Source organism: Hoplias malabaricus, chromosome X2, assembly GCF_029633855.1.
Source record: "Hoplias malabaricus isolate fHopMal1 chromosome X2, fHopMal1.hap1, whole genome shotgun sequence".
Classification (NCBI taxonomy): Eukaryota; Metazoa; Chordata; class Actinopteri; order Characiformes; family Erythrinidae; genus Hoplias; species Hoplias malabaricus.
In genome coordinates, this window is record NC_089819.1 from 10,002,288 (window position 1) to 10,027,806 (window position 25,519).

At 39.5% G+C, this 25,519-nt stretch overlaps 3 protein-coding genes across 4 annotated transcripts in view; 1 reads left to right on the forward strand and 2 right to left on the reverse strand.

Annotated features, from left to right (window-relative positions):
• The window catches only part of LOC136676586 (beta-adducin-like), a 41,579-nt gene extending 30,709 nt beyond the window's left edge, over window positions 1–10,870 (reverse strand). Inside the window, exon 1 of the mRNA XM_066653689.1 lies at window positions 10,702–10,870. The gene's annotated coding sequence lies outside the window, so the exon portion shown is untranslated. The remainder of the gene's footprint in view (window positions 1–10,701) is intronic.
• LOC136676587 (TOG array regulator of axonemal microtubules protein 2-like) lies at window positions 813–4,345 on the forward strand. Its single transcript, XM_066653690.1, has 9 exons — window positions 813–962; window positions 1,065–1,443; window positions 1,684–1,821; window positions 1,910–1,994; window positions 2,316–2,421; window positions 3,184–3,419; window positions 3,700–3,858; window positions 4,005–4,124; window positions 4,211–4,345. Exons 1-9 carry the CDS (start codon window positions 813–815, stop codon window positions 4,215–4,217), a joined length of 1,380 nt encoding a protein of 459 aa, XP_066509787.1. The 3' UTR covers window positions 4,218–4,345.
• Window positions 10,871–12,699: 1,829 nt separating the features above from the next.
• LOC136677230 (factor in the germline alpha-like) lies at window positions 12,700–21,484 on the reverse strand. 2 transcript variants are annotated; one of them, XM_066654701.1, is made up of 6 exons: window positions 21,158–21,484; window positions 18,444–18,593; window positions 18,198–18,260; window positions 17,892–17,981; window positions 17,424–17,579; window positions 12,700–12,976 (listed from the first exon to the last, which is right to left on the reverse strand). In XM_066654701.1, the coding sequence occupies exons 1-6, from the start codon at window positions 21,371–21,373 to the stop codon at window positions 12,959–12,961; spliced, it is 693 nt and encodes a 230-aa protein (XP_066510798.1). In that variant the 5' UTR covers window positions 21,374–21,484; the 3' UTR covers window positions 12,700–12,958. The 2 variants fall into 2 exon arrangements, with proteins under 2 accessions (XP_066510798.1, XP_066510799.1); XM_066654702.1 differs by lacking the exon at window positions 18,198–18,260 and having other exon boundaries at window positions 12,701–12,976; window positions 21,158–21,482.
• Between the last annotated feature and the right edge of the window lie 4,035 nt (window positions 21,485–25,519).

Here is a 25,519-nt window from a genome sequence, read left to right on the forward strand (position 1 = left end):
GTATCATAGTGCTCTGTACCATACACAACTGAAAACATTTCACCAAACAGTTCTTGAATTAGAGGCACATGAATTATGCTGACTTTCATGATCTATATATTCCTCATCTTGCAAAAGAGGCTAAATTTCCTTTTAGGTTACAGATCTAACTCTTTTAAATATAGAAATTGCTTAACAATCTTCCTGCCTGAAGATTCATCCATGAATAAGTTTTAGCTTTTTGCTAAAGACATCCAAATTTTTAATTAAAACCTTTTTTCATTGAGTCTTATGTTAGGCATCCTAACAGCATTCCCAGGATTTTTGAGGAAAACCAATCCCAAAAAAGTCACAGATGTTTCATATTACAAAGACAATGAGGTTTGTGTGAACATAGCCAGGTTTAAAAAAAAAGTTATATTTTCCTATCTATGTGCATATTTTCCAGCTGACCATTGATTGCACTAGTTCATTCTATTTAAATGCTGCTGCTGTAACATATGTACATGATGCCCATTTGTATATTGGCACCTAAAGACTAGACTAAATACTAAAAGGTTTAATGAAGGTCACTCCTGATATGTGTCTTGGTTCAGAAAGTTTACAGCCCAGTGACCATTAAGGCCATTGTGACATCATCCTTAACCTTCAGTAAGGGAAATGGGTGTGGTTGGTTGGTTGACTGACTGTGTTGCTGGAGGCTGATTGGTTAGATGGTGCTAAGCACTGTGATGTCATTAGCGTAGAACTCTCGGATGCGTCACAGGAGATCACAGTTTGTTTCAAACTTCAGCAGCAAGCAGTGAAACTGAAAACAGAGCCTTTTGATCAAAATGTCTAAAACAGTGTTAGATCTAGAAGTTTCAGACCAACTTTCCTATATTGAGAAGCAAAGGAAGAAAGAGCAAGACATCATTAATTTTTGGACCATAAAAAGTGAAGAACTGAAGTCTTTTATGAACAAAAACCTCTTGCAAAACAGAGTAAGTTAAGTGGTTTTAACATGAAGAGATTTCTTTCTGGCTTTTAGAGGATATATGTTATGTTTCAAGAGAAATCTTACATATATGTTTTCTATTTCAAAGCGTTGTGTGCACAAGATGCCTTCAAGAGTAAATCCTGCTTTTGAAAGAGGGCTCCAGCAAATAGAAAAAGCTCACAATGAGACTATGCTAGCCAGGGCACACAGCCTGAGTGCCAAATTTGAGAAGAACCAAGAGGAAAATATCAGAGCAATTAAAAGCACGTTCATGCCCCACTTGAATCTTACGGATGCTGAGTCTAAAGGTAGTCAGCAAACTATCTATGTGCCCCGGCCGCCTGAGAAGAATTTGCGAGGCGTGGACAGATCTCATCCATTAAAACCCATCCGGAATAAGGGAATAAACAGCAACGTCACAGCTCTTGGCTCCTGCTCCAACTCTATGACCCCTACCACAGAGACCACAGTCACTAAAAAGAAAGGTAAGGACTCTGATAAGGTGCTAAAGCCCAAGGAGGAGAAGGCCTGCTCCCCTTTTGACCAGGTTGAGCTCTTGGTGAATCACCTGGACGAGGTTCATACGATGGAAGCTCACCTGGAACAGGAGGCCATCAATGTGATGGAAGCCATTCAAAGTTTTTGGAAAAGCAATGACTCTGTGAACTCTATCATTCCTGTTGATAGTCTAATTCTAAGCTCCTTTTGTTACTACAACCCTCTAGAGCGCCGTGCACTGTCAGCATTTAGAGGTCTTGAACCAGAGCCCCCTTCTGAACCCATTAAACCCAGGAACAAATCATCTAGATTCAGAAGACTACTCACCCCACCAAAGTTATTTAGCACAGCCAGCAATACTGCAGGTCAGAGTCAGGACAAATGCTTCTAAATGTATTAAAAGTAAAATCCAAATGGAAATCAACTAATTTTATACAATGTTGATGCATGCAGAACAGCCACTGTTCCAAGAGGAGGCGCTGACTACACCTGAACTGGGACTCATGCAAGCCTTCAGTCTGCTAAAAGCTTTGGACTGGTGCGTAGGATTATTAAACTACGTTCACAGCATATAGCAGACACTTGTTATCCAGTACAACTTGTAACTTTAATCTGGTAAATGTAGTGTTTGGAGTCTTGCCCAGGACTTTATTTGTATATTTGACTATGCTTTCTTGGGTTAGGAACTGAATCACAGTCTGCCTTGTACCAGCCAACTTCAGAAAGGATGTGTTGATAATGTTACAAGAAATGAATTAAGCATCAGATGTATACACTTAAAATGGATACTGTAAAAAGCTGGAAATATGAACAAAAGTTTAACATTATGAAGTGCATGTTTGAAATATATCTCCAACAGGGAAAAAAAGGTGGCAGGCCTAAAATATGTTCGAGCTCTAGCTGAGCATCACGAGGAAGTTTTAATTCCGAAACTTCATGATATTGTCCTACTGTTGATGCAGGAGGTAAGGCTTAACTATGCTCCTATTTATTTATTTATTTTTTAAATAGCATATATGATGGGCAGTACAGTGGTGCAGTAGTTAGTGTTGCAGTCACACAGCTCCAGGGTCCAGGGGTCGTGAGATTGAGCCCCGCTACAGGTGACTGTCTGTGAGGACTTGGTGTGTTCTCCCCATGTCCGCTTGGGTTTCCTCCGGGTGCTCCGGTTTCCTCCCACAGTCAAAAAGCACATGTTGGTAGGTGGATTGGCGACTCAAAAGTGTCCGTAGGTGTGAATGTGTGTGTGTCTGTGTTGCCCTGTGAAGGACTGGCATCCCCTCCAGGGTGTATTCCCGCCTTGCGCCCGATGATTCCAGGTAGGCTCTGGACCCCCCGCGACCCTAAAATTGGATAAGCGGTTACAGATAATGGATGGATAATTATTACACATATATGGAGCAGGAATCCTCATTTTGGTTCCTGTTTCTCAACATTTATACTTCTGTTTGTTGTCTAAAACAACTCCAGAAGCTTCTGCCATTAGCAGAGAGAGAGAGAGAAGAGAGAGAGAGAGAGAGAGAGAGAGAGAGAGAGAGAGAGAGACTTGCATACTGAACCGAGCCACTTTGTTTTTCATTAATTTACAGACACCAGGGCTTCATAAATACTTTAGACTGATTTTGAGCACACAAACAGACTAGAGAGCTAGTGAATGGTACAAATGAACAATATTTTTGAAGTTTTGAACAGTATCATAATCACTTCTGTATCTGGACATGGTCTAGGTGAAGAACCCGAGATCAGCTGTAGCACGCGCAGCGATGGCAACTCTGGGCCACATGTATATCCATCTAAAAAAGGCTATGCACAAGGAGCTGGACAGCACTGTCTCTGTGCTGCTTCTCAAAGCTGGAGAATCAAACAACTTCATTCGTGATGATGTAGAGCGGGCTCTTGGACACATGTTGCAGAACTGCAACCCGAAACGTGCCCTCAATGCCCTCGTAACCACTGGAATCGGGTAAGGGATCTACAGTCAAAGCCATTTCGACTTGCAATCCGATATATAAAGCAGAAGCTTAGGCCATTTGTGAGAAATAATGATAATAATTGCAACAATAATTACAATAACAAAATTATCTCCAAGTGGAAAAAGAGGGGGAAAAATACACACAATTACTTCAAGTTCACAATTATAGTCAATTGAAGAAATATGTCTTATAATATTATTACAGTAAACTTAAAATAAGAATGATTTGCTATGGAATGATACAGCAGTTTCTATGTGTGGTTTGTTGTAGCCACCGCAATGCTGCAGTCAGACAATGCACAGCTCTGAATCTGCAAAAACTGGCTGAACTGATGAAAGCACCTCGCGTACTATCCAACAAATCTGACTTTACCAGATTGTACCTGGTGTCCATCAGCCAGTTAGCACTGGATGCAGCTCAGGATGTCAGGTAGACACTTTCTCCTTCATTTAACAGTCCTGTGTTTTTGTCCACTAGGTGAATGTGCTCCTCGTGTAAAAGTCAACAACAGGCATGTACTATATTTGCTGTTCTTTACAGATACACATTTAATTGATCCTTTTCTTTTCCATTAGATTCCATGCTCGAAATAGTCTGAGGCTTCTGTCCACGCACAAGGATTTTAATAAAATGGTGGACAAATTCATCCCTCAGAAGGAGAAACCATTCATCAGGTCTATTATTACTAAACTGAGGTATGGGAAATAAAACCACGACCTCTTGATTTAGTGGTTAGATTTGTACCATTCATCTAAGATTTACTACTTTGTTTCTCCTCCAGAGCTTGAACATGAAATCCTGGGTGAAAGGCCAATATTCATCAGAAATGAATTTTCATTTATGGTTGTTAATGGAAAACAGAGACAATGGATTACACCTGATTCTCCAGTTAAGCCAATTAAAATGTTGAACAATAAAACTCTATATATCACTATATAACATCCTGTCTCCAATGAACTACAGCTGTGCTGCTGAACAAATTTTGAATACTGGAACCTTTATTTTATCTGTACAATCAACACTGTGCTTTCCTGTCCACCAGTGGTTCTCAATCCTGGTCTTGGCACATTTTAGATATTCTTCTGCTCAAACAGTGAAATTATTCAAGCACAATATTGGTTGCACATTATCCATTGAAATAGAAGAGAACAATATGTATCCTAATGGTACTCTGCAAATTTTTCAGCCCTTGTTAGCTTGCCTTCATGGACTTTAATGCAGTCCCACCCATTTTCATAGATGTTAACGCAAGCCTTACCTCAAAGGAATTGTTCTCCAGTGGCGTTAACAAGGAGTCTTTAGTATCTGTCCAGAGTCAAGCCCAGAACCCAAAAGCAAAACTTAAGTCTCAGTACTGTTCAAACTCCAGCTTTGAGCTCACTGTGCCCACTCTAAAGAGCACCACACAGGCAGACACACATCGTAGAGTGCCACCCACTGCTCCTAAGAACATCAGTCAATCAGCTCCAGAGGGCACCAGAATGCTGGCACCTAACATAATGGAGGTCAACGCAGGTCATCCTGCCTTAGTGGATGTGTTAGTGCATCTGTTCCTCCTGTGCTGCATGGAATCTGTTTCTCATGCAGATATTAAATATCTAAAAAAACAGTCTTCGGATGTCTGACGTTATAACCACAGGACTAGAAGACAACCAACACAAACTGCGCAGCAACAGATGAACTACGGTCCCTGACTTCTACATCTACAAGGTGGGCTAACAAGGTATGTATGTCTAACAGAGTGGAGAGTGAGTGGAAAACGTGTTGAAAAACTCAAGGTGCCCTGCTGTGTCTGATCCACTCATACCAGTGCAACACACACTAACCACCACCACAACGTCAGTGTCACTGCAGTGCTGAGATTGATCCCCCACCCAAATCATACTTACTCTGTGGTGGTCTGGATCATAGAAGAACAGGGTGAAAGGTGGCATCAAACTATGCAGAACAACATATGAAATTCCATTTGTAACTGTAGAAGAGCAAACACTGCCTAAAGGGTCAATAGAGCTGAGAGAATGGACAATGAGTGCAGAAACAAGGAGGTGGTCATAATGTGATACACCAAAACCAACATAATCACTGTCACAAATCCAGAACTTTAAACATAAGTTAGATTAGACAGATTAGACTCCCTTCTTTGTAAATACACTGGCTATTATTGAAACTTAATTTCCATATATGGGTACTGACTGCACAGTGAATGATAAGGTTTTTAAAACAATGGAGCACTACATTAAAACTCATATGTTCATATAATAAGCCCCTTTCCTGCTTTTTACAAAAAGACTTTAAGCAAGGTGAAAATGAACAGCATTTATCTTCTGACGTCTTCAGGCTTGATGGCCTTGAGACAGACACTATTGTTATTGATATGTAAGCGATATGCCTGTCCATTTATCCATGCTCCAGTACTCAAGCTGAAAGTCTTTGTTGCAGCCCGTCTGGCAGGGGATCAGCTGCTTAGAGAGAATCCACTCTGAGGCACTGTCTCTAGGGACAATTTTAACAAGCCTGGCCCTCTGCAGCCAAAACTGGCATCACACTCCACCCATGTGTTACCATTGAGAGATACTCTATCACAGTATCCTGAAACAAAACGTCTATCACATTTTAAGAACACTGAAATTAACTGGCGGTATAACATGGGACACTGGGTTATTATTTCTCCAATTCAGCATTTATAATCACCTTAATTTACTATTATTAACTGATGCTGGCAATACAAAAAAGTTCAAGAAGCTCAGAAGCATTGAATATGATGTTTTCAGACAATACAATGTGTTGATAATGTCTATTGCGTGGTTGTCATAAGTTATGAAAATATACACATTTCAACTCAAGTTTTCTGCTCTTTATAAATGAAAAATCCCCTACTTTTATACACACTTATTTTATCAACACTAACCCCAGCTTCTACCCTTTAATACACTATTATTTATTTATTTATTACACCTTTCAACCCATGTTCCCTCATTTTAAACATGCCTCACATTGTACAAGTAGTAGGGTATCTGGTGCTGCACTAGTGACTACTAACGCAATAATAGGCACTCCCTCTCATCGTAGGCAGGTGGCCGCACACCAGTGCCAATATCTCATGTTATAGCACAAACTTGGAGTGTACTATTGCGATTAAACCATAGTTTGTTATCGCTGTTTATTATTAGGTTTTAAGATAAAGAAGACTTTATTTGAAGAAATCGTTTATTTTTTTTAATCACCCTTCCGTGAGGTAGAATACTTCCATTCAGTCACACATTCCTTTTTGCTCTTTTCAGCAAACTCTGGATCTTTGACTTGTGCGATGTTGGACCCGTCCAGGATTTCTGAACCTTTCTTCTCTAGAGCGAGCCGGTCCGTGCTCACACCAGATTTGTTGAGAAACAAGGCTGCAATATTCAGAGATGATCTCTGTATAAATCAGGATAGAAGCAGAGATAAACGCATCATCTTAAGAAAATGTCTTAAACCCTTAAAATGTATGGTTCCTTTCCTCTGCACTTTAAACAATTATGTTTTTCTAGAACTGAGCATTTTTAAGAAATGGAGAGAAGACCACTTTGCTGTGGATATGTCCGCTCTACTCAGGCATATTGATCTGTCTGAAAGAACCTCTCATTGAGCGGAAGAGGTTCTTCACCACAACTGAGGGATTTTAAAGCTTTTAGAAGAAGAGCGCAGGAAGAAGACTGCAGACTGGAGGGAATGTGGAAGTATATGTGAGGTTTAATTGGCATTAGTGGAACACAGTAATCACGTTAAAGAGCAGTAGACTGCAGCACACTGCTTCTAGATCAGAAAATAAAACTTGCACTCATTAAAATATAGGTTGGTTTGAATGCAGTGTTAAAAAAGCTTTACATGACATGGAGGTTCTTAATCTTAAACGTTTTTATTCACTCAATAAAATTACAGTTTTTACATTTGGTTCATGGGCATTCCCTCAGTAAACAGCAGGAATAACTCAATAGTAAATATATTACTTCATCTAAAGTTTTTCTGCCAATTTTATTCAGGAGGCAGCCTCTAAAATACTGAGAAGGCTTTACACTAGTGAAGAAATGTTGTAAAAATTTGACTGGATTCATGTAAACATTGCTGAGATCTTGATGATGGACAGTTTGTCCTAGTTACACTGCACCAGAGTCCTGGAGGCCTTTATATCCTATATGTATAGCTTTGTCAAAAATTCAGATTAACAATGAGTCCATTACAAAATTATATTTAAATTTATATCCTTTTTTTTCGTAAATGTCACATTCAATGTGCCAAGATGTTAAATAAAGTTTGATTCAATGACACAACTGTAGTGAAAAGTTAATTAACTTTCAAATGGGCAAGACATCTGCATGGGGTCTCCCACATCTCTCTTTCTCTGTCACACATGGGCACACATACAAACACACACACACACACACACACACACACACAGAGAGTGATTATAAATGGTCCCTGTCATACTTGGAAGTGCTTTAGTGGCAAATGATTATTGTCAAAACATTAAAACTAAAACAGAAATAAAAAGACAAGTAGACATTATATTATAATAGTGTTATTATTAATATGTTAATTATATTACATTTACTAACACCATGGATCTGAGACAGGCATTAAATAAATTAAACATTATCACCATTGTTGCTGTTTATTATTATTATTATTTTGTTAATAATATTCAGAGAAAAATATTTATGTATTTATTGTAATACATTGTTAGAATGTTCAAAAGATATTGAGTTACTGTGAATGGAACGACTGAACTTTGTTGTTTTAATACATTTTTATATTGACATCAGAACCTACATATTTACAGAAGAAAAAGCGTTTAAACTCTGGCAGATCCATACATTGAGTTATTATTCTTTTAAAGTTGCAGTAGAGGTAACATTCGAATAGTGGGTATGTGCAAATAGAATCACTGCACAACTCAACATCTTCACACACAACAACAGACTATATTCAACAACAATCATGAACACCAAAACGTCCCTTTGACAGTAAGGCATGCTCAAGCCATTTTGTATGGCCCCTGCCCATAAAACTGTGGTGGTTGCCACAATATTTAGGCACAAACAGTGATTCTCCTCGGATTTTGTTTTTTTTTAGCTTCATCCAAACACCAGCATTCCAAAAAAATTAACTAATTACATTTTACATTTTTGGCATTTTGGCAGACACTCTTATCCAGAGCGACTCACAAGGTTACTAGTATTACAGGTAGGCCAATGCAGTGTTAGGAGTCTTGCCCAATTACTCTTATTAGTGTAGCACAGACTGGTTGCCCAGACCTGGAATCGAACCCAGGTCTCTCACATATGGTAATGGTGTTACCACTGCCAACCACAGCAAACAATACAGAAATTGTCTGATGATAATGGGTTTATTTCTTTGCGATTCCCCCTGTTTTATTAATGCTGTCCCACTGTAGTATTATACACTACAAGAACCAGTTCTCTAAACTGACTCCACCCCAACACTTGCCAAAATCCCGCGCGCTGGCGGCTGCCTAGCAACAGCGAGACCTGCTCTGATTGGATGAGCAGTCGCTGCTGGCGACGAGCATCCGTCTACTGTTTATTATTTTTTCCACGCTATATTTTTCTGCTAACTGGAATTTTTTCATCTGTTTTCCACACTGTTTCAAGCGTAGGGAGAGATGATTGAGGCTGAAGTGTAAAAGCGGGCTTGTTGCAGGCGAATCTCTGGTTGGGTGCAGCCTGCTACAGCGGGGAGCAATGATGGATCTTTTCAGTGAATCACATCAATGTATTCAGCTCACAAAGAGAATCGACTCTTAAGACTCCCAAACGACTCTTAATTCAGATCTTTGTTTTCAAATTGAGCTCTGCAAGATTTGCCACAATCAGAGTCATTTACAGCACTTTGAAGAGACCTGGTTAAATAAGGCTGTAGGTTGATCTTTTAAGTAAAAATAAATCAGCTCATCCACAGCTTTTAATGCAAATATTTTGTTAATTTACTATTTGCACCTTAAAATGTAGTGAGTTCTCAATAGAGGATGGGTTGCATAGAAAATCCCTTTCATATTTTGCATAGGGGAAAAAAGGGTCCAGATGATTATATTATTTGAGTAGGCTACAATTATATGGAAACAATATATAAATCTTTAAGTTATAAAACAAAGCATGTTTAGTGAAATGTGTGAGATGTGTTGTTGTTAGAATGTTCCAGTGAGACCCATGTGAGGGGCTGTGAGGATTCACAAATCTCAGTATTTTCTTTTTTTTCTTCTTCTTTTTTTATAAAGTGAATCATAAATGAAATTTCACACTTAACTGCTTTAACCCATCATGTTGCACAAAACACATGCCCCATAATTGTTAATAAATAAATAAACAAATAAATATTACAAATTCTAATGAGTTGAAATTTTGTGATAAAAAATGAAAAAACTTACATTAAGTTTATTATATTTATTAACTTACATTATGTAGATTTAACTTTTTAAGTAACCACAGAATATTATGCAGCTCATTAAATACTAGTGTTATAACGTCTAAAGTGCGTTAAATAAAAAAAAGGTTAAAATTTTTTTAAAGCGGTTCTGTATTTACAACTAAAAGAATCGGCTCCTCAATGTGAGTCGACTCAGAGAGCCGACTTGCTCGAAACATCATTAGTGAGGAGAAGCGAAATTGATTCCGCTCATAATGAGACCAAACCATCGGCCTAACCCCCGATACGTCAGATTGTTGTGCAGAAAAAGGACACATTGACAGAAGTTATTGTGCACAATGTAAACAATGGTATTTATAGCCAGAACAGTGTATCAATATAAGCCCTAATCAATACTGACCAAAGAAGAGAAACAGTGGTGTCCTAGCCTCCATACCTAGCGTCACAGTATTGTCTTTATTACACGAAGCTGGGGTCGTCTTCTTGTTCGTCAGCTGCTTATAAGAATTTTTCCGTTCCACCTTAAACTAGGCGCCCGAATGTATCCGCTGCACCACTTAAGGTGGAACGAAAAATTCGAATACGAAACTGACAAATGAGAAGGCGGGTGCTATTTTTATTATAGATACAGCCCATGCTTAAGCTTTCCTGGCACTTGCAAAATGTGTCTTTATTAAGATAAGCTTTAAAACCTGTGAGAAAAGATGTTTATTTACGATGTATATAATATAATAATATAAAAATGTCCAAAGCAGGTTTTCATAAAATGATATGTACAAGCGAACCAATTGATTATATCCGTTGTGGAAAGGGGGTAAACGATAAAAAGCATGGCCTACTGTAAAAGCTTACCTTAAACCATTGTCCTTTGGAGCACGCCACACCTGCAGTCAAGTCTCAGTCGGTGAAGCAATAAATCGACTGAAAATGATGCACAATCAGTTTTTCTCCCTCCAACGCTGACAGGAATATGTTCCAGTCCTCGCTTCCCTGGAATAAGCCTCCCCGTAGTGATTTAAAGGCTGTGGTGATGCTGAGAGCATCCCCCCTTCTGCAGACTGGACCAGCCCACTGCCACGCCTGCAAAACATCACTGAGGGTCTTGCAGCCTTCACACACGTTGTAAACCCGGCTCCAGTGTACATAATGCACAAATAACTTTACTAATTAATTTAATGTACTAATTATTAATAATTAATATACATGAGTGATTAACAATTTCTCTTAAGGATCATGTTTTCCTGAGTAAAGAGCAATGGCTTTCTTTAGACTTAGGAAAATGACTGAGACCAAGTTAATGTGATTATTAGATCAGAAATATAAACACTCTCCTGTCCACTTTTTAGAATTAGATACAGATGCTGTTATAGATCGGCTACAATAATAATAACAACAATAATAATACACCAACTGACATAGCTGTTAACACTGAGAATGTACCAGGCCTATTTAAACATGATCAAGTAATGACTGATATGGTCATATTTTCAGCCTTCTCTCAATAATTGCTCAATCGAGCAAACTTGAATACCACACTTTACTCTGTTTATGAAATGACACATGATAAATCAGAACAGTCAGCAACAATAAACATTTTAAAGCCTATAAAGAAGAACCATAACTTTCTGTAGGGGGCAGAGTATATTGTACAGCCGAATGTATTTATCCCAGTGAATATTCTTTTATCTTACTTCCTTTTATCATTATTTGCATTAGTGGATTTCTTATTAATAATAATAATAATAATACACCTTACACCCTCCCTAGCCTATAAGACACGAGTTATAATAATGTGGAATTTATAGTGTGTAATCTCTGACACGTAACTTCTGAAATGTAGTTAACTGCTCTTTCATCGCAGCAAAACGTTATGAAGCCTCCATCTGGTGGTGAACAGCAGAATTGCAACTGTATAAGAACTCCAGTCCCATAATGGGTTATCGGTTTTTGAGAGAAAATAAGCCATGTCCTCTCTATAAACACATTTACATTTATTTTTGGTATATTTAAAATATCAGGGGAGGGGTTAAACAGAGTGGAGGCACATTTTATGTGTTAATCTCAATGTGCTCTTATTGTTTGGACAAAAAGCCTTTTTACTATATTTAAAATGACCTCTTTTTACTTATAATTACTTGGAGGGATATATTTTCATGCATTTAGGCTTGAAAGCCTGTCTCCAACAAAAGAGAATCATATTCACTGATTGGTGTTTTGCATTGATTTACCATGCAAATCACTTTTTAGCGAGAGTCACAAACAGCCCTTGAGTCTGGTGCAGTAACCTTGCCTGAGGGGTAATTCTGGATGTGACATGTGCCACTTTCGCTTGAATTCTCTCTGAACAGTAGGTACAGGGCACAATATTTTCAAATGTTTATTTGCACTTTTTAAAATGATTCGCCCAGCTACTTTCATGGTCATCCACTGAGAACACACACAGCCTGTATAATCTCTAAAGAAAAGCACTACATGAAGTAGAATGCTCCGGAACAGCTGCACAGGTCAATAGCCAATATATCCAATGTGTATTAAGCCCTCAAACACTGGGCAGTGGAGCAGCGGAACTGTTCTGTGGAATGATGGAGCACTATCTAATACCTCTGGAATAAGTTGAAGTGAAGACCTCACTAAATTTTTACTTTTTAAACTTAAGGTCTTGCCAGAAAGTTACAAGCTGTTACATATTAATACTGTTGTTGTCAGATGAAATATTAGATGAGCCTGTTTTAATATTTCTCTCGCCGAAATCCTTTTAAAGTTATAAAATAAAAACTACAACGTGTTGTTTCACACTCTCCCCAGAAGATTAGATCATTTTCTGTTAGGGACATTTGCTGATTCAGTGATAGGAACTTCAGTGCATTGCTTGTGGATGTTTATTAGATAGTGCTCATGAGAACAAACAAAATAAATACCCCAACAAACTACTGAGAGGACTCACTGGTTGCGAAATGACTTCAGTAGCAGTTTAGATACATTTACAACATACATTTAAAAAGAGAGGGAGAAAAAAATAAACAAACAAAAACATCTTCATTCTGAGTCACATTTCTACTGTGAGTGAAGGATTCATTTCATGCTGTGGAAAAATTAAGTGGTCACATCCTCATCTCGCTTGATACACCTACAATGGAAAGATAAGTCATTACATCGTTCTGAAATGTAAGAACATGTGAATTATGTAAATTAAAAGAATATAGAATATTCATGTGTCAGTTCTACAGGGGACTATGCTGTCACATACCTATCCCCTTAAGACCTGCATGGCATGGTAGTGTGTGTTGTGCCATTACAAGTTGATCAGACACAGCAATGCTGCTCGAGTTTTTAAACACTGTGTACCACTCACTGTCCACTCTGTTAGACACTCTTACCTTTTGGTCCACCTTGTAGATCAAGTTCACACTTAAAAATGATGGATCTACAAGTGTTCTCTACTAAACAAAATGATTCTGTATAGAACCCTGAACACTCGAAGAACCTTGTGTATGACTAAACACGATATACAACCATCTATAGCAGATTCTCCATCAATCTGAAGAACCGCTTTATGTTGCAATGATCCCTTTAACCATGCAAATGTTTTTTTTTCCCCATGTTTAGGGTTCTATACAGAATCCTTTCCTTGAGTGTAGCTCATCTATTGCTGCACAGTTTGTGTTGGTCAGCCTCTAGCCCTTCATCAGTGATGAAATATTCCCAATCTAGCAGTGAAACTTTGATGATTAAATACTCCAGCTGCACTGCTGGATCTGAACAGCCTGTACTGACTACTGAATAACAGGGTTAAAGTCTGCTAACAAAGTATGCAGAGCAACACATGCACTACACACTCTAATTGCAAAACTGCAGAGTGCACCTATGACATAAGATAAAATGAGTGAAGGGTGATGAAACAAGGAGGCGGCTTTGATGTTAGGGCTGATTGGTGTTTTCTCATTATGATACTGTTGCAAGAACATTGCAAGCGTATTCGGGTTATTCCAAATGTGTGTTTGTTTTGAGATCATTTTATTAATACATTTTTTTCCACTGGTAAATTGTGCTCATATAAAGCACTATTTTTTTTAAACAAATACTGAAACCCAGCAAAATATCTAGTAATGCACTGCACTGTTATAGCAGTCGCATAATGAGAAATATGTTGGCAGGGAAAATGCTTTGATTTGCCAAGACTGTTTTTACACTGAATCAATGATTCATAAACATTAATGCTAACGAGGCATTGAAAACAGACTGAAAACATTCAATTCCAAAGCTTAATGACATTGTAAGAAGCAAGTTCGGGTTTGATGTTAAGTGTACTCTATATAAAATACATAAAAAATGTGCAGATTGATTCAGAACTGCTCCTGGTCTTGTTTCAAAAATTCCTCATTTGAGTTTTAAGAAAAGTGGAGTCAAAGTGAAACACCACTCAGGAGTCAGCCTCATTTCAGTTCACACATTTCATATTCTGCAGCCAATTTCCTTATACGTTTTAAGTCAGATTTAATTCACTGTCTTTGTGGGTTGTAATTTCATCTCTAAATGTGAGGTGACACTCTGATAAAGATAATTATGCAACTCCTCATTCAATTTTCTAATCCATTTCATTTCATGGGACTGGCTTTGTGAATATCACATAAATGAACAGTTCAAGAGAACAAAAAATCCATTGGAAATGGTTCACAAACATGGCTAGGCAAGGTTGCGTTCTCCCTGCGGCTGCCTGTATTAGCTTGAAGTGCTCCGTTTCCTCCCAGTGTCCAAAAAGATATCAATATATGAACTGGCTGCGTAAAAGTGTCCATACCTGTGAGTGTGAGAGTATGATGACCTGTGATGGACTGGCTCTCTCTCCAGAGTGTCTGGACTGCTTTGCAACCAGTGATCCTGGCTAAGCTCCAGGGGTAGGGGTTGGAGACTAACCTAGCTGTCTAGAGAGCGAGTTTTCACTACGTATTCGAACAGAGCCTACATAGCAACCAAATAAAAGCATCCGTCCGCTACAGCAACCCAGAGCCCAGCAGACCACGCCAATGTAGGCGCAGGGAAGAGAACACTGATGCTATAGCAGAATACATGTTTATTTAAAGGTTAATGAATATGTGAACGGAAGTGCGTTTTCCAGAAATACCTGGACAATAGGCTTCCCGAATAGGAAGAAGATTAATTTTCTGGGACAGACGGTAAAACAAAGAGAACAATCCTGGGAAAACAAGGACATGTGGCAACACTAGTCATAATAAAAAGTCACAGCTTACACAATGTCAGCGTGGCTGCATTAAACTGTCACGGTATGCTTTTCATCAGCATTGGTACTGTACATAGATCTGGTGAGCTGGTTAGTGCAGTAGGGTTTTATACCCGATAAATCAGCTGACATGAGTCATCCGGTGCAGGAGGAGGCGAATATGACTTATCTTCTACTATTTATTTTTACATTCTCAGACTTTGCCAATGATTTATCTAAATGAGGTAACACTTTGAAATATTTATACTGCTTTCAGCACATGATAATGCCAGCTGGAGTCATTTGCCTAGAAACAGACTGGAAACTGCTTTGACTATAAATTGTGTCCTTGACTCATTTATGAAACATTTAATCAATCAGCATTTAATCACCAAGCCTCATCAAACCTCAGACAACCATAATATAAAGATGTACATCACAATAGCGTTCTGAATAACATTTAAGAAAAATGTATACAGTGAGTTATTAGGGATTTACAGAAGCAAATTGTATATACTGCTTTAAAGAGTTATAGGCATAGTGGTGCAAAATAGCATATTTCTGTAATGTGATTGCTTTTCCTGTTACAAGGCACTGTAATTAATTATTTTACCTATCCTCTGTAACCGCTTCATCCTGTTCATCCTGTTCTGGAGCAGGGCAGAACAACCACTGGATGGGGCACCACACACTCAAACATTCACTCACACCTATGGCTACATATTAATAACCTATCTACTAGAAGCGATTGCTCTAAGACTGCAAGGGAAGCTCAGCTTCCCCTAAAATGTCAAAAAATAAGTGATCAAATATATACTGTTGTGTGTACATGTCATTGAATAAATATGCACTACAACGCGCTCAACTTTTGTTCAGAATCAGCTTCTTATCACTGGTAAAGAAACGGCTTTCCTGTCAATCATTCCCGCAGCTTCACAGTGCTTTAAATAGCATCCACAGAGTTCAATAGCGAAGCAGGGAAACGAGACGAGTGATTGGATAAATACTGGGCTTTGTCCCGCCCATCAGATGCTCAGCGTCTCTGGGGGTCTATGGGGCAGTGGGCTGGCCCGGACGCTCAGCTTCTGCATGATGATTGGATGATCTGTCTGAGGCTGAATCCATTTTTGATTGACAGCGAAATGAGAGAATCAGCGATCCTTTGGTGTAAAGAGCCGTGGGAGCACAGGCGGACACACTTCACATGGGCCAAGGCCGTTTAAGCAGCCTAGCTCCGCTGGCCATTGAGAGGACACTAGTCAAGTCCCTGGAAAAGACGCCTTGTTGGTACGACAGTGTCACAGATCATTTTCTTGAAAAGGAACAGAGGGTAGAATTTATGTATAAATAAACTGTCACATTTTATGATGTAGGCTGAAATTCAGCTTCCCCTCCTTGAAAGACCAGCATCCACCACTGCTATCTACCTACCAGCATGTGTTTTTGAACCACGTGAGAGCACTGAAACACTCAGAGGATACACATCAAACAGGACCTTGGAGCTGTGAGTCTGTATCAAATAACCTGTTGTGTCTAATGCATTAGAATTAAAAAATTTGCATAATCACATTGGAGTTACTGACCTTTAAGAAGTTGCTGCTTCTATTATATCTCTAACCAATCAATATTAATTAGGCATTATTTAGTCATTCATTATCTGTAACTGCTTATCCAGTTCAGGGTCGCGGTGGGTCCAGAGCCTACCTGGAATCATTAGGCACAAGGCGGGAATACACCCTGGAGGGGGTGCTAGTCCTTTACAGGGCAACACACACACACTCACACCTACGGACACATTTGGGTTGCAAATCCACCTACCAACATGTGTTTTTGGACTGTGGGAGGAAACCGGAGCACCCGGAGGAAACCCACACGGACACGGGGAGAACACACCAACTTCTCACAGACAGTCGCCCGGAGCGGGACTCGAACCCACAACCTCCAGGTCCCTGGAGCTGTGTGACTGCGACACTACCTGCTGCTCCACCATGCCACTCCTTATGCATTATTCAAAACACAAAAATAACAAATATTCTGCATACGGATTACTTGTGCTGATTCTTGTATTTAATTTACGTGTGTGCAGCAATCTGTGCAGCATCTAATTATGCTAATATGCACTTCTTGGATAAATATCAATATGCTGAAGAGTAGAGAGACCCAACATCACTTAACAGACTGTAAACAGATCTATAAACTTAAACTCAGATGTTGTTAATGGTATGATTAGTTGGCTCAGGTGTGTGCTAGGAGCAGGGAAATCACTAAATTGTAACAGCAGAGTAGTCTGTCCCCAGCACCAGGGTTGAACCACACTGAGCTAGACATCTCATCTCATTAGGCACAGTGCTCTTACCAAGGCATGATCAGAGCCAACCTGGACAATGTAGACAGGGACAACGCATTGCACTGGAACATTGCTCAGCTCAGGCTCGTCTGCTGACGCTGTAGTGGCCAGAGGAGTGGTCAAGTTCCATCCATCACACGGAGATGAAGAGACAGAGTCCAGAACCTGAGAGAGAGAGACAGCAGGAGAGTGAGAGAGAACAAAAATGATTATGAGCGCAAGAGGGATAAAAAGATTGGAGCAGGAGAAAAGAAGGTGTAACAGCAGGACAGTAAAAGAGTGAGTGAAAGAGGGAGAAAAAGAAAGAAACAGAGATTAAAGAAAAAACATGATAACAGAAAAAGACAAGAAAGGCACAAGACAAGTAGTACGATTTGGAAAAAAAAATAGAAAAATAATACAGGGAGAGAAAGAGTAAATGAGTTTGCAGCCAAAACAACAGACTGAGAAAAATGAACAGAGCTGAAAGAAACTCACCTCATCCATGTCCCAGAGGTCAGCACATCTGTCATCGGAGCTTAAATGACTGCTCAGATTCTCCACGGGCTCATTTGCTTCTCCATTACTCTGCCAATAAATTTCTATCAAAAGAACTGTTTCAAAGTTTCACACCAAATTTTTTCCCCTCTCCATTATCTACTACTCACATCAGCAGTGAGAATGAGTAAAAATTAAAGACCGACACAGTTATATATACCTGATAATAACAATGGTTCTCTTTGATTGGCAGCATAAAATGGGGAATGTTTAATGGAAAGGAAGTGAGTTAAATGAAAAAGAAACCTTTGTCTTCTCCATATTTGAATGTTGCTCTGCTTGACCCCAGGTATTTTCATTTTGCTTAAACTGCATAACAGAGCAACAGAAACTGTCCATAATGACTTGGAACATTTTATGCGCAAATATTTTGATGCATACTGAGTATTAGGGTAAACTTAAAATAAAATTATGCTTTTATCAGTTTTACTTTTGCCTTATTACCCACCTGACAATTTTAGTATTGTTAAAAGTCCCTATTCCTCCACTCACATTTGCCTTGGTGTCGTTGAGCACTGAGGAGAGCAGGCGGATGTATTCGGTTGCTGCCCTCAGCATGTCCACTTTACTGGGCTTACGGTCCCTTGGCATTACCGGCACTATCCGTCTCAGATAGGAAAACATGCTGTTCAAGCTCTTCACCTGCAGAGGGAGCCACAGAACAAGATAAAAAAACAAACAATTTAAGCATATGGTCGAGGATATCGACACAAAAATTATAATAAGGAACTATATATATCTAAAATATACAAAGTATTTAATAATGTCCTTTCTTAAATGGCTAATTTTGAAACATAAAATGCAGTTAAAACATTACATTTAGGAGTTCATTCCAGAATACTTTTTTACAGGATATCAAAATGGGAAAATAATTCTCCCTCCTCCAACTTAAAGTCTTAGACAACTAAAAGTGGTCAGGTTAAAGCAGCAGGCAATGGCTTTCCTGACTACTGTAATCAAGGGCAGAAACACTCCCATCACTGACTGAGACAGATCTTTGTTCCTGAGTGGAAAGACTGGAAAAGTATGTAAAAGGTTCTGGCTTTACTTCAAAAATCACAGGAACAAAAAAGTGACTCAGCACAAATTCCAATTCCAATCATGTCTATCAACTGGACAGAAAGTTCAAGTACGGCTTGACTATTTCATGCTTTGCCCATCAATATATTTGCTTTAAGCCTCTGTTGTTAAATTACACAATCTTCTACTGAACAGTTATTTGTCTAGCTAAATGTCTAGATCTAGTTCATAGTGGGATCACAGAACAGGCTAAACAAAAGGCTAATTAACAGGCTAATTAAAGCTACTGATTACACCATTGCAGAGCAGGGCTTATGATGTTGTGCAAATGGGCATAATGGACATAATTCATCCTAACAAATGGCTGCCACAGTATCACTAAGGTCATGCTTAAACTTACTGGGTTAATGCTAAACTACTGACCTGGAAAATATCATTGTAGCTAGTTAAATCTAGGCTAGACTGAAATTTAGATTACTGGATCATTCACAAGAACAATAAATCCAGGAAATGAACTAAACCAGACAAGAATTGTGGTTATGGACTACAATTTCTGAGGGAATTTGGTGGGATTATAGATAATTTAACATTTTAGCTGTTCAATCTAGAAACAACAGCTACAAAATACTACAGATGAGAACTTTTCTCTTTACTGCTGGGTGCTATAGCATACGTGTCTGATGCTAATAACAATATGCAGACAATTTCAGACATCTATTGCCTGTTCACTCGTTTGTTTACTGTAACTAATCATACAAACGCATGTAAAAGGCAGGAGCAAACAAAACATTAAATCATGAGTGGCCTACACAGGAGAAGGAGGAAATGGAAGAGTTATACTCAGTAACTTTTTGTGGCACTTGATGTATTGTTGCTGCTATACAGCTCCTGGGGTCAATCTTTGTCTTGGGTTGCTGTCTGTGAAGATTATAGTGTGTTTGGGTGTGTATTCCCCCCCTAAATACCCACCCTCCAAACACATGTCAAAATCAGCAGTGATTGGGTAAAATATTGTCCACTGGTCTGAGATGCCCTACAATGTCAGAAAATCCATATTTAGTACCTTTAGTTAGGGAACATGTTCGTACTATATTCTCTAATAATTGTATATTTTAAAGTTGTGTTGATTTCACACACCCAGTTTTATCTCCAGGATCTTTACTCATTCATTCGTTGTCTGTAATCGCTTATCCAGTTCAGGGTCACAGTGGGTCACTACCCCGAATCACTGGGCGCAAGGCGGGAATACACCCTGGAGGAGGCACCTGTCCTTTGCAGGGCAACACACACTCACACCGAGGGACACTTTTGAGTCACCAATCCACCTACCAACATGTGTTTTCGGCCCGTGGTAGGAAAGCGGAGAACCCGGAGAGAGACCCGTCCAGGACCCTGGAGCTGTGTAACCGTGACACTACCTGCTGTGCCACCATGCCACCCTGTACTTGTGATATGTTCTTTTACTTTCGCACAGTTCTATAATGAAATATTACAAATAATCGCCTCTCCTTCATCATGATAAGAGTATATAAATGTACTTTTAGGGAACACAGTTGGATATTAACACCACAGTTGTACCTTTAAAAGGTACATTTACACGCATTGTACCTTTAGTAACTAATTACTGTATATTTTTTCCGAAAGTGTATGATGGAATTGTGCTCTGAGCAGGGTGTGTTCCTGCCTTGTGTCCAGTTAGGCTATTCCAGGTGGACTGTGGACTAACTGTGACCCTCAAGCATTAACAGATAATTGATGTTAATAAAGTTATTTAGTTTTCATTGTTTGGCAGTTACTGTAACTTTTTAAAAGCTATTCTTCCTGCTTTAGCCATGTTTCTAGAATGAACCATTGTTCTTCAAGAGTTCTTAAAAAGGATTTTATACTCAAGAATCATAAATATTATATGCCTATATATGTCTGTTTTCTTATGGTCAGCTATTGTTTAGTTTTTTTTGTTGTTGTTTTAATGTTAGACACTGTAATGTCAAATATAGTAACATGTTAATCAGTTCTTGTAACAATTTTTGCCAGTTATGTTAATTTGTATTATTTTTGTTTGTTATGGGCCAGCACAGTGTGACATCAAACCCAATGAAGTCGCGGGCTGTTTCAGAAAGGGCGGTTGTACTATTTTTTTCAGTGAACATGCAGTGTTTTTAAACAGTTGCTTACAGCCCCCTCACCCGGAGCCGCTCTTTGGCGTTTGCGCGGTGTCTCCGTTGCGCCGTGTTCTCCCGGTTCTCCGTGGCCGTGTACCCGCCATTCTTCTCACGCACCCACTTAGTAATCGTGACATGCACCGGAAGTGACGACTCATCCGTCTCCCGTAACAAAATATCCGCCATGAGCTCGCGCTCAGGCACATGCATGACATCTGCTCTCAGCTGTCGTGCGCTCATCTTTCACACGGACAGTAGAGCGTTCATTAATAATAATAATAAAAAAAAAACTTCATGCGGTCATGAACCAGAACAGACTGCCTCAGAAACAAAAAACCGTGCTCCTGAATTCGCCCAGCTCCACTGAATTCAAATCATCACACCTGTGTTCAGACCCCGCCTTTCTCTGATTGGATACTAGACTCCAACCTTCACTTAATTAGTGCTGAAGGTAATGTACATGAGTTAATGATTGACAGCAGCACCGGGCTTTGCTGAGACCAGGGGGCTGAGGGAGGGACCGATTTTGGGCGGTTAAAATATTGAAAAAAATAACAAAAAAACGCATATTCACCCGGATCATTGAATGTCAGCCCCATTATCGTTTTGAGCTTAAATTCAAGTCCATTAAGGCAATCTCTCTCTCTCTCTCTCTCTCTCTCTCTCAGTCATTTTGTATATTACATATTGTCTCTATCTCATTTGGTGTCTAATCTGTCTCTGGTTTCCACTATCTATCATTTTGTCTCATTTTGTTTCTCATATTATATATATATATATAATTTTCTATCATTTTCTCTTCACTCATTTTCTACCTCTCATTTTGTCCCATCTGTCATTTTCTGTTTCCATTTATAGTTTTCTCTCATTCCTTTCTCTCATTTCTTTCTTTCATTTTTTTCATTTGCTCTCATGGTCTTTGTTATTTTACAGAAGAATTTTGGACTTGAGTCAGACAGTAAAACAGATTTGAACTCTTTAAGACAATGGTGGAATGTTCGGAGATCAAGCTTTATTTTTAACAGTATGCCACTTCAGACAGGAAACAGGTGACCGGAGATGATCTATGCAAAATAGTTCAGCTGCTTCAACATATTGGGTCAGAACTGATAGGCTTTGCAGGCACAGTGGGTGGAGCTGTGCTATGGTCCCCTTCCTCTTTGACAGGGCAAAATGTGCTCTTGTAACACCCAGGTTCAAAATGTTAAGCTCCCAGTTCCTCCTTCTTTCACACTGAAACACAGTATAATGAAACAACTGTACATGTTTGATCTCTCCATTGACATGAATGAAATGGCAGTTTAATTTTTTTCTGACAGTACAGCAGAGGCATATGATGGTGTATGTGTGGACATGCTACAGACATACCTAAAATAGCCCTGAGGAATATGGACTCGCAGGAGCTCCCCCTGACCCTTAATGAGCTTAAAACTGCTGCTTTCCAGATGGCACCAGGACATACTCCAAGCATCGATAGTCTACCAGTGGCATTTTATATGACATTTTTGGGAGCAAATTTATCAGGTTTTATTTATTCCGCATATATTCTAATGGAATATATGCAGAATAGTGAGCTGACACGTAGATGCAGGAGGGCAATACTGATTCTTTTGCATAAAACACAAACCTGTGTGAACGGAAAAACATGCACCCCTTGGCGCTTTTGTTTACTGAGTATAAAATCTTTTCAAAATCATTTGCTAATATGCTCAAGGGCATACTAGATGCCATCGTACACTAATAACAATCCTATTGTATTTCTGGACTTGAATTTATTTGTAATTAGGGACGTGTTAGAACTGTGAAGCAGTATTCCTACTGATCTTGGTTTGATCTCTTTAGACTAGGGAAAAGCCTTTGATAAAGTTGGTCACGGCTAACTTTTCAGTTTGTTATTGAATTTTGGCTTTTGAGAAAACTTTTTTAAGCTGCTGTACACAGACGCTTCTTGTCTAGTGAAAGTGCAATGGGGGCCTGGTCAGACTAATCAGGCTGGGGAGAGGAGACAAGGATGTCCCATGACAGGACAGCTCTACTCTTTCGCCATTGAGCATCTACTACAGCGAATACTCAAAAAGGTAAACAGAGTATTCATGGGGTACCAGGTATCATTGTATCACCCTACGCATATGATGTTTCTGTATTTGTGTGTGACAGAGTAGATATACAAGAGCTGGAAGAGTGTCTATGCACATACAGTTCTGTGTTATCTGCTAAAGTGAATTGGGACAACAGTGGAGCTTTGCTCTTTGGACTTTGGAAGGACACCAAATCCACTGCCTAGGGGCTTGCAGTAGAGTAAGACAGGTCTGGAAGTGCTGGGTGTTCACCTTGGCTGGTAGATCATAGAGCATCAGGAAAAACAGAGAGTGTCCTGACATTTGTAACCAACACAATAACATGCTGGAAGAGGCTGGTAATCAATAGCTTTGTAGCATCTTCCCTGACTGGCTGTTTTGAAAACACCTTTTGGCCTTCTGGCAAAGATACAGAAGAAGCTGGTGGACAACTGGTCAGGGCAACATTGGCTGAAGGCAATAGTTCTGTACTTGCCCTCGTATGAGAGAGGGGAAGACCTTATCGATCTACAGACCAGGCCGCTCTATCACTTGGATATGCTCTGGAGAGAAACTGGACATATACTACTTTGAAAAGCTGAAATATACAGCTTGACCAGTGTACCTCCTAAACACAGATGAACTAGACCTTTCAGGCTTGGAGGTTTCCCATGTTTGGCCTTTTTACTTGGAATTCTGTTGTTAACCACATAAAATGATGCTATAACTGCAAGGCTACTTCAATATGCAGGATATGGCACTGATCCTAATGCAGATTATACACTATGCTCCAGACCTTGGCTTGAGAAAATGATCTCTAACTGGACCTTAATGAGTTTTAATTAGTTACCCCTGACATAGAGAGCTTGAACAGCTGCTGGGTGAGGTGCAGCCAGCTCTTTCCCAACAGGTGTGAGAGCTTCATGATCTACTGCAAGTTTCTGAGTTGCTGATCAAGCTTTTAAGATGAAGCTGCTTGTGTGTTCAGCCAGTGGAGGATGGCAGGGGGTCCACATACAGATCCTTCACATCAAGTCCGTGGTTTGTGTCAAGGTGAGGCACCTGAAGGCTTTGGTGAATATAAGTGAACATCAGGGGCAAGGACTGCTTCCGGTTGAGCCTATATATAAGGGGGGAGTAGAACTGACAATATGGGTATGGGAAGAGCTGGTATGTTGCAACCAGCTGATACCCATTCATTCTGGGTGTACCATCACGCTGATGAAAATGTTTCTGAATGCTGGGCTGCATAAGATGGGCCATGTATGAGTGTCAGATTGCACTGGGTTGAAAACATCAAAGCTTCTAGCCCAGCAAACTGAAATCGCCACATAGAGTAGGGGTCACAAATAGGCGGCCTGCGACCAATACACTGTCCTCTCCGGACCTGGATCTGTAACTGATAAACTAGCTGTTTAATTTTGACCAGAGTGTTTGTTTTAAATGATGAGACTCTTCTAGTCATTACGGTTCAGGTTTAGCGTTCCAGGAAATTACGAGACTAAACACATGCGTTTCTGCATATCACATGTGAGGCTGCTCAGACTATCAGATCTGTGCATTATGATGAGCGCTGTGACTCCAGTGAGTGACACAAACAGGGCAGGGCTCTGTCCTAGGGCCAATAAAAATAGCCCAAGTGACATGATAAAATCTCTTTTGGGACACTTTTGGGATGACAGTGTTGTGTGAGGTAAAATCAGAAATACTAAAAATTAAGGGAACGATTACGGGTTGAAATTCTCATAACACTGAACATGGATTCCCGCCCTCCAGCAATAAGAACCAGTCAGATTGCTGGTTATGTGAAGCAGTAACGGCAACTACAAGTCATTAGGGACTTTATTTACTTTTTTAAAATTTTACTTGAAATGAGAAAAGGACATTTTATTTAGAGTGTTTGTAATTTACAATATTTATAAATCTTAAAAATCTTTATAAATGCTTGTGTCTTCAGCCAGTGGAGGATGGCAGGGGGTCCACATACAGATCCATCCCATCAAGTCTGTGGTTTGTGTCAAGGTGAGGCACCTGAAGGCTTTGGTGGATATAAGTGAACATCAGGGGCAAGGACTGCTTGTGGTTGAGGTTGCTGTACAAACTGACAGTCCCCAAGAGGACGGGAGATCATACACATAGCGATGTCTAACTGCTCATGTTTAAATATGCTCTTTGTTTTTTTACACAGACTTTGTTAAAGACTTCGAATGATGTTTACATTTGGTCTGTTTCTACTGGGGCCAAAGTACACATTTACACAGCATTTCAAATTTTGTTTGATGAATTTTGTGTTTGGTCAGGCTAAACCCACAATAAAGAGGAGAGGACT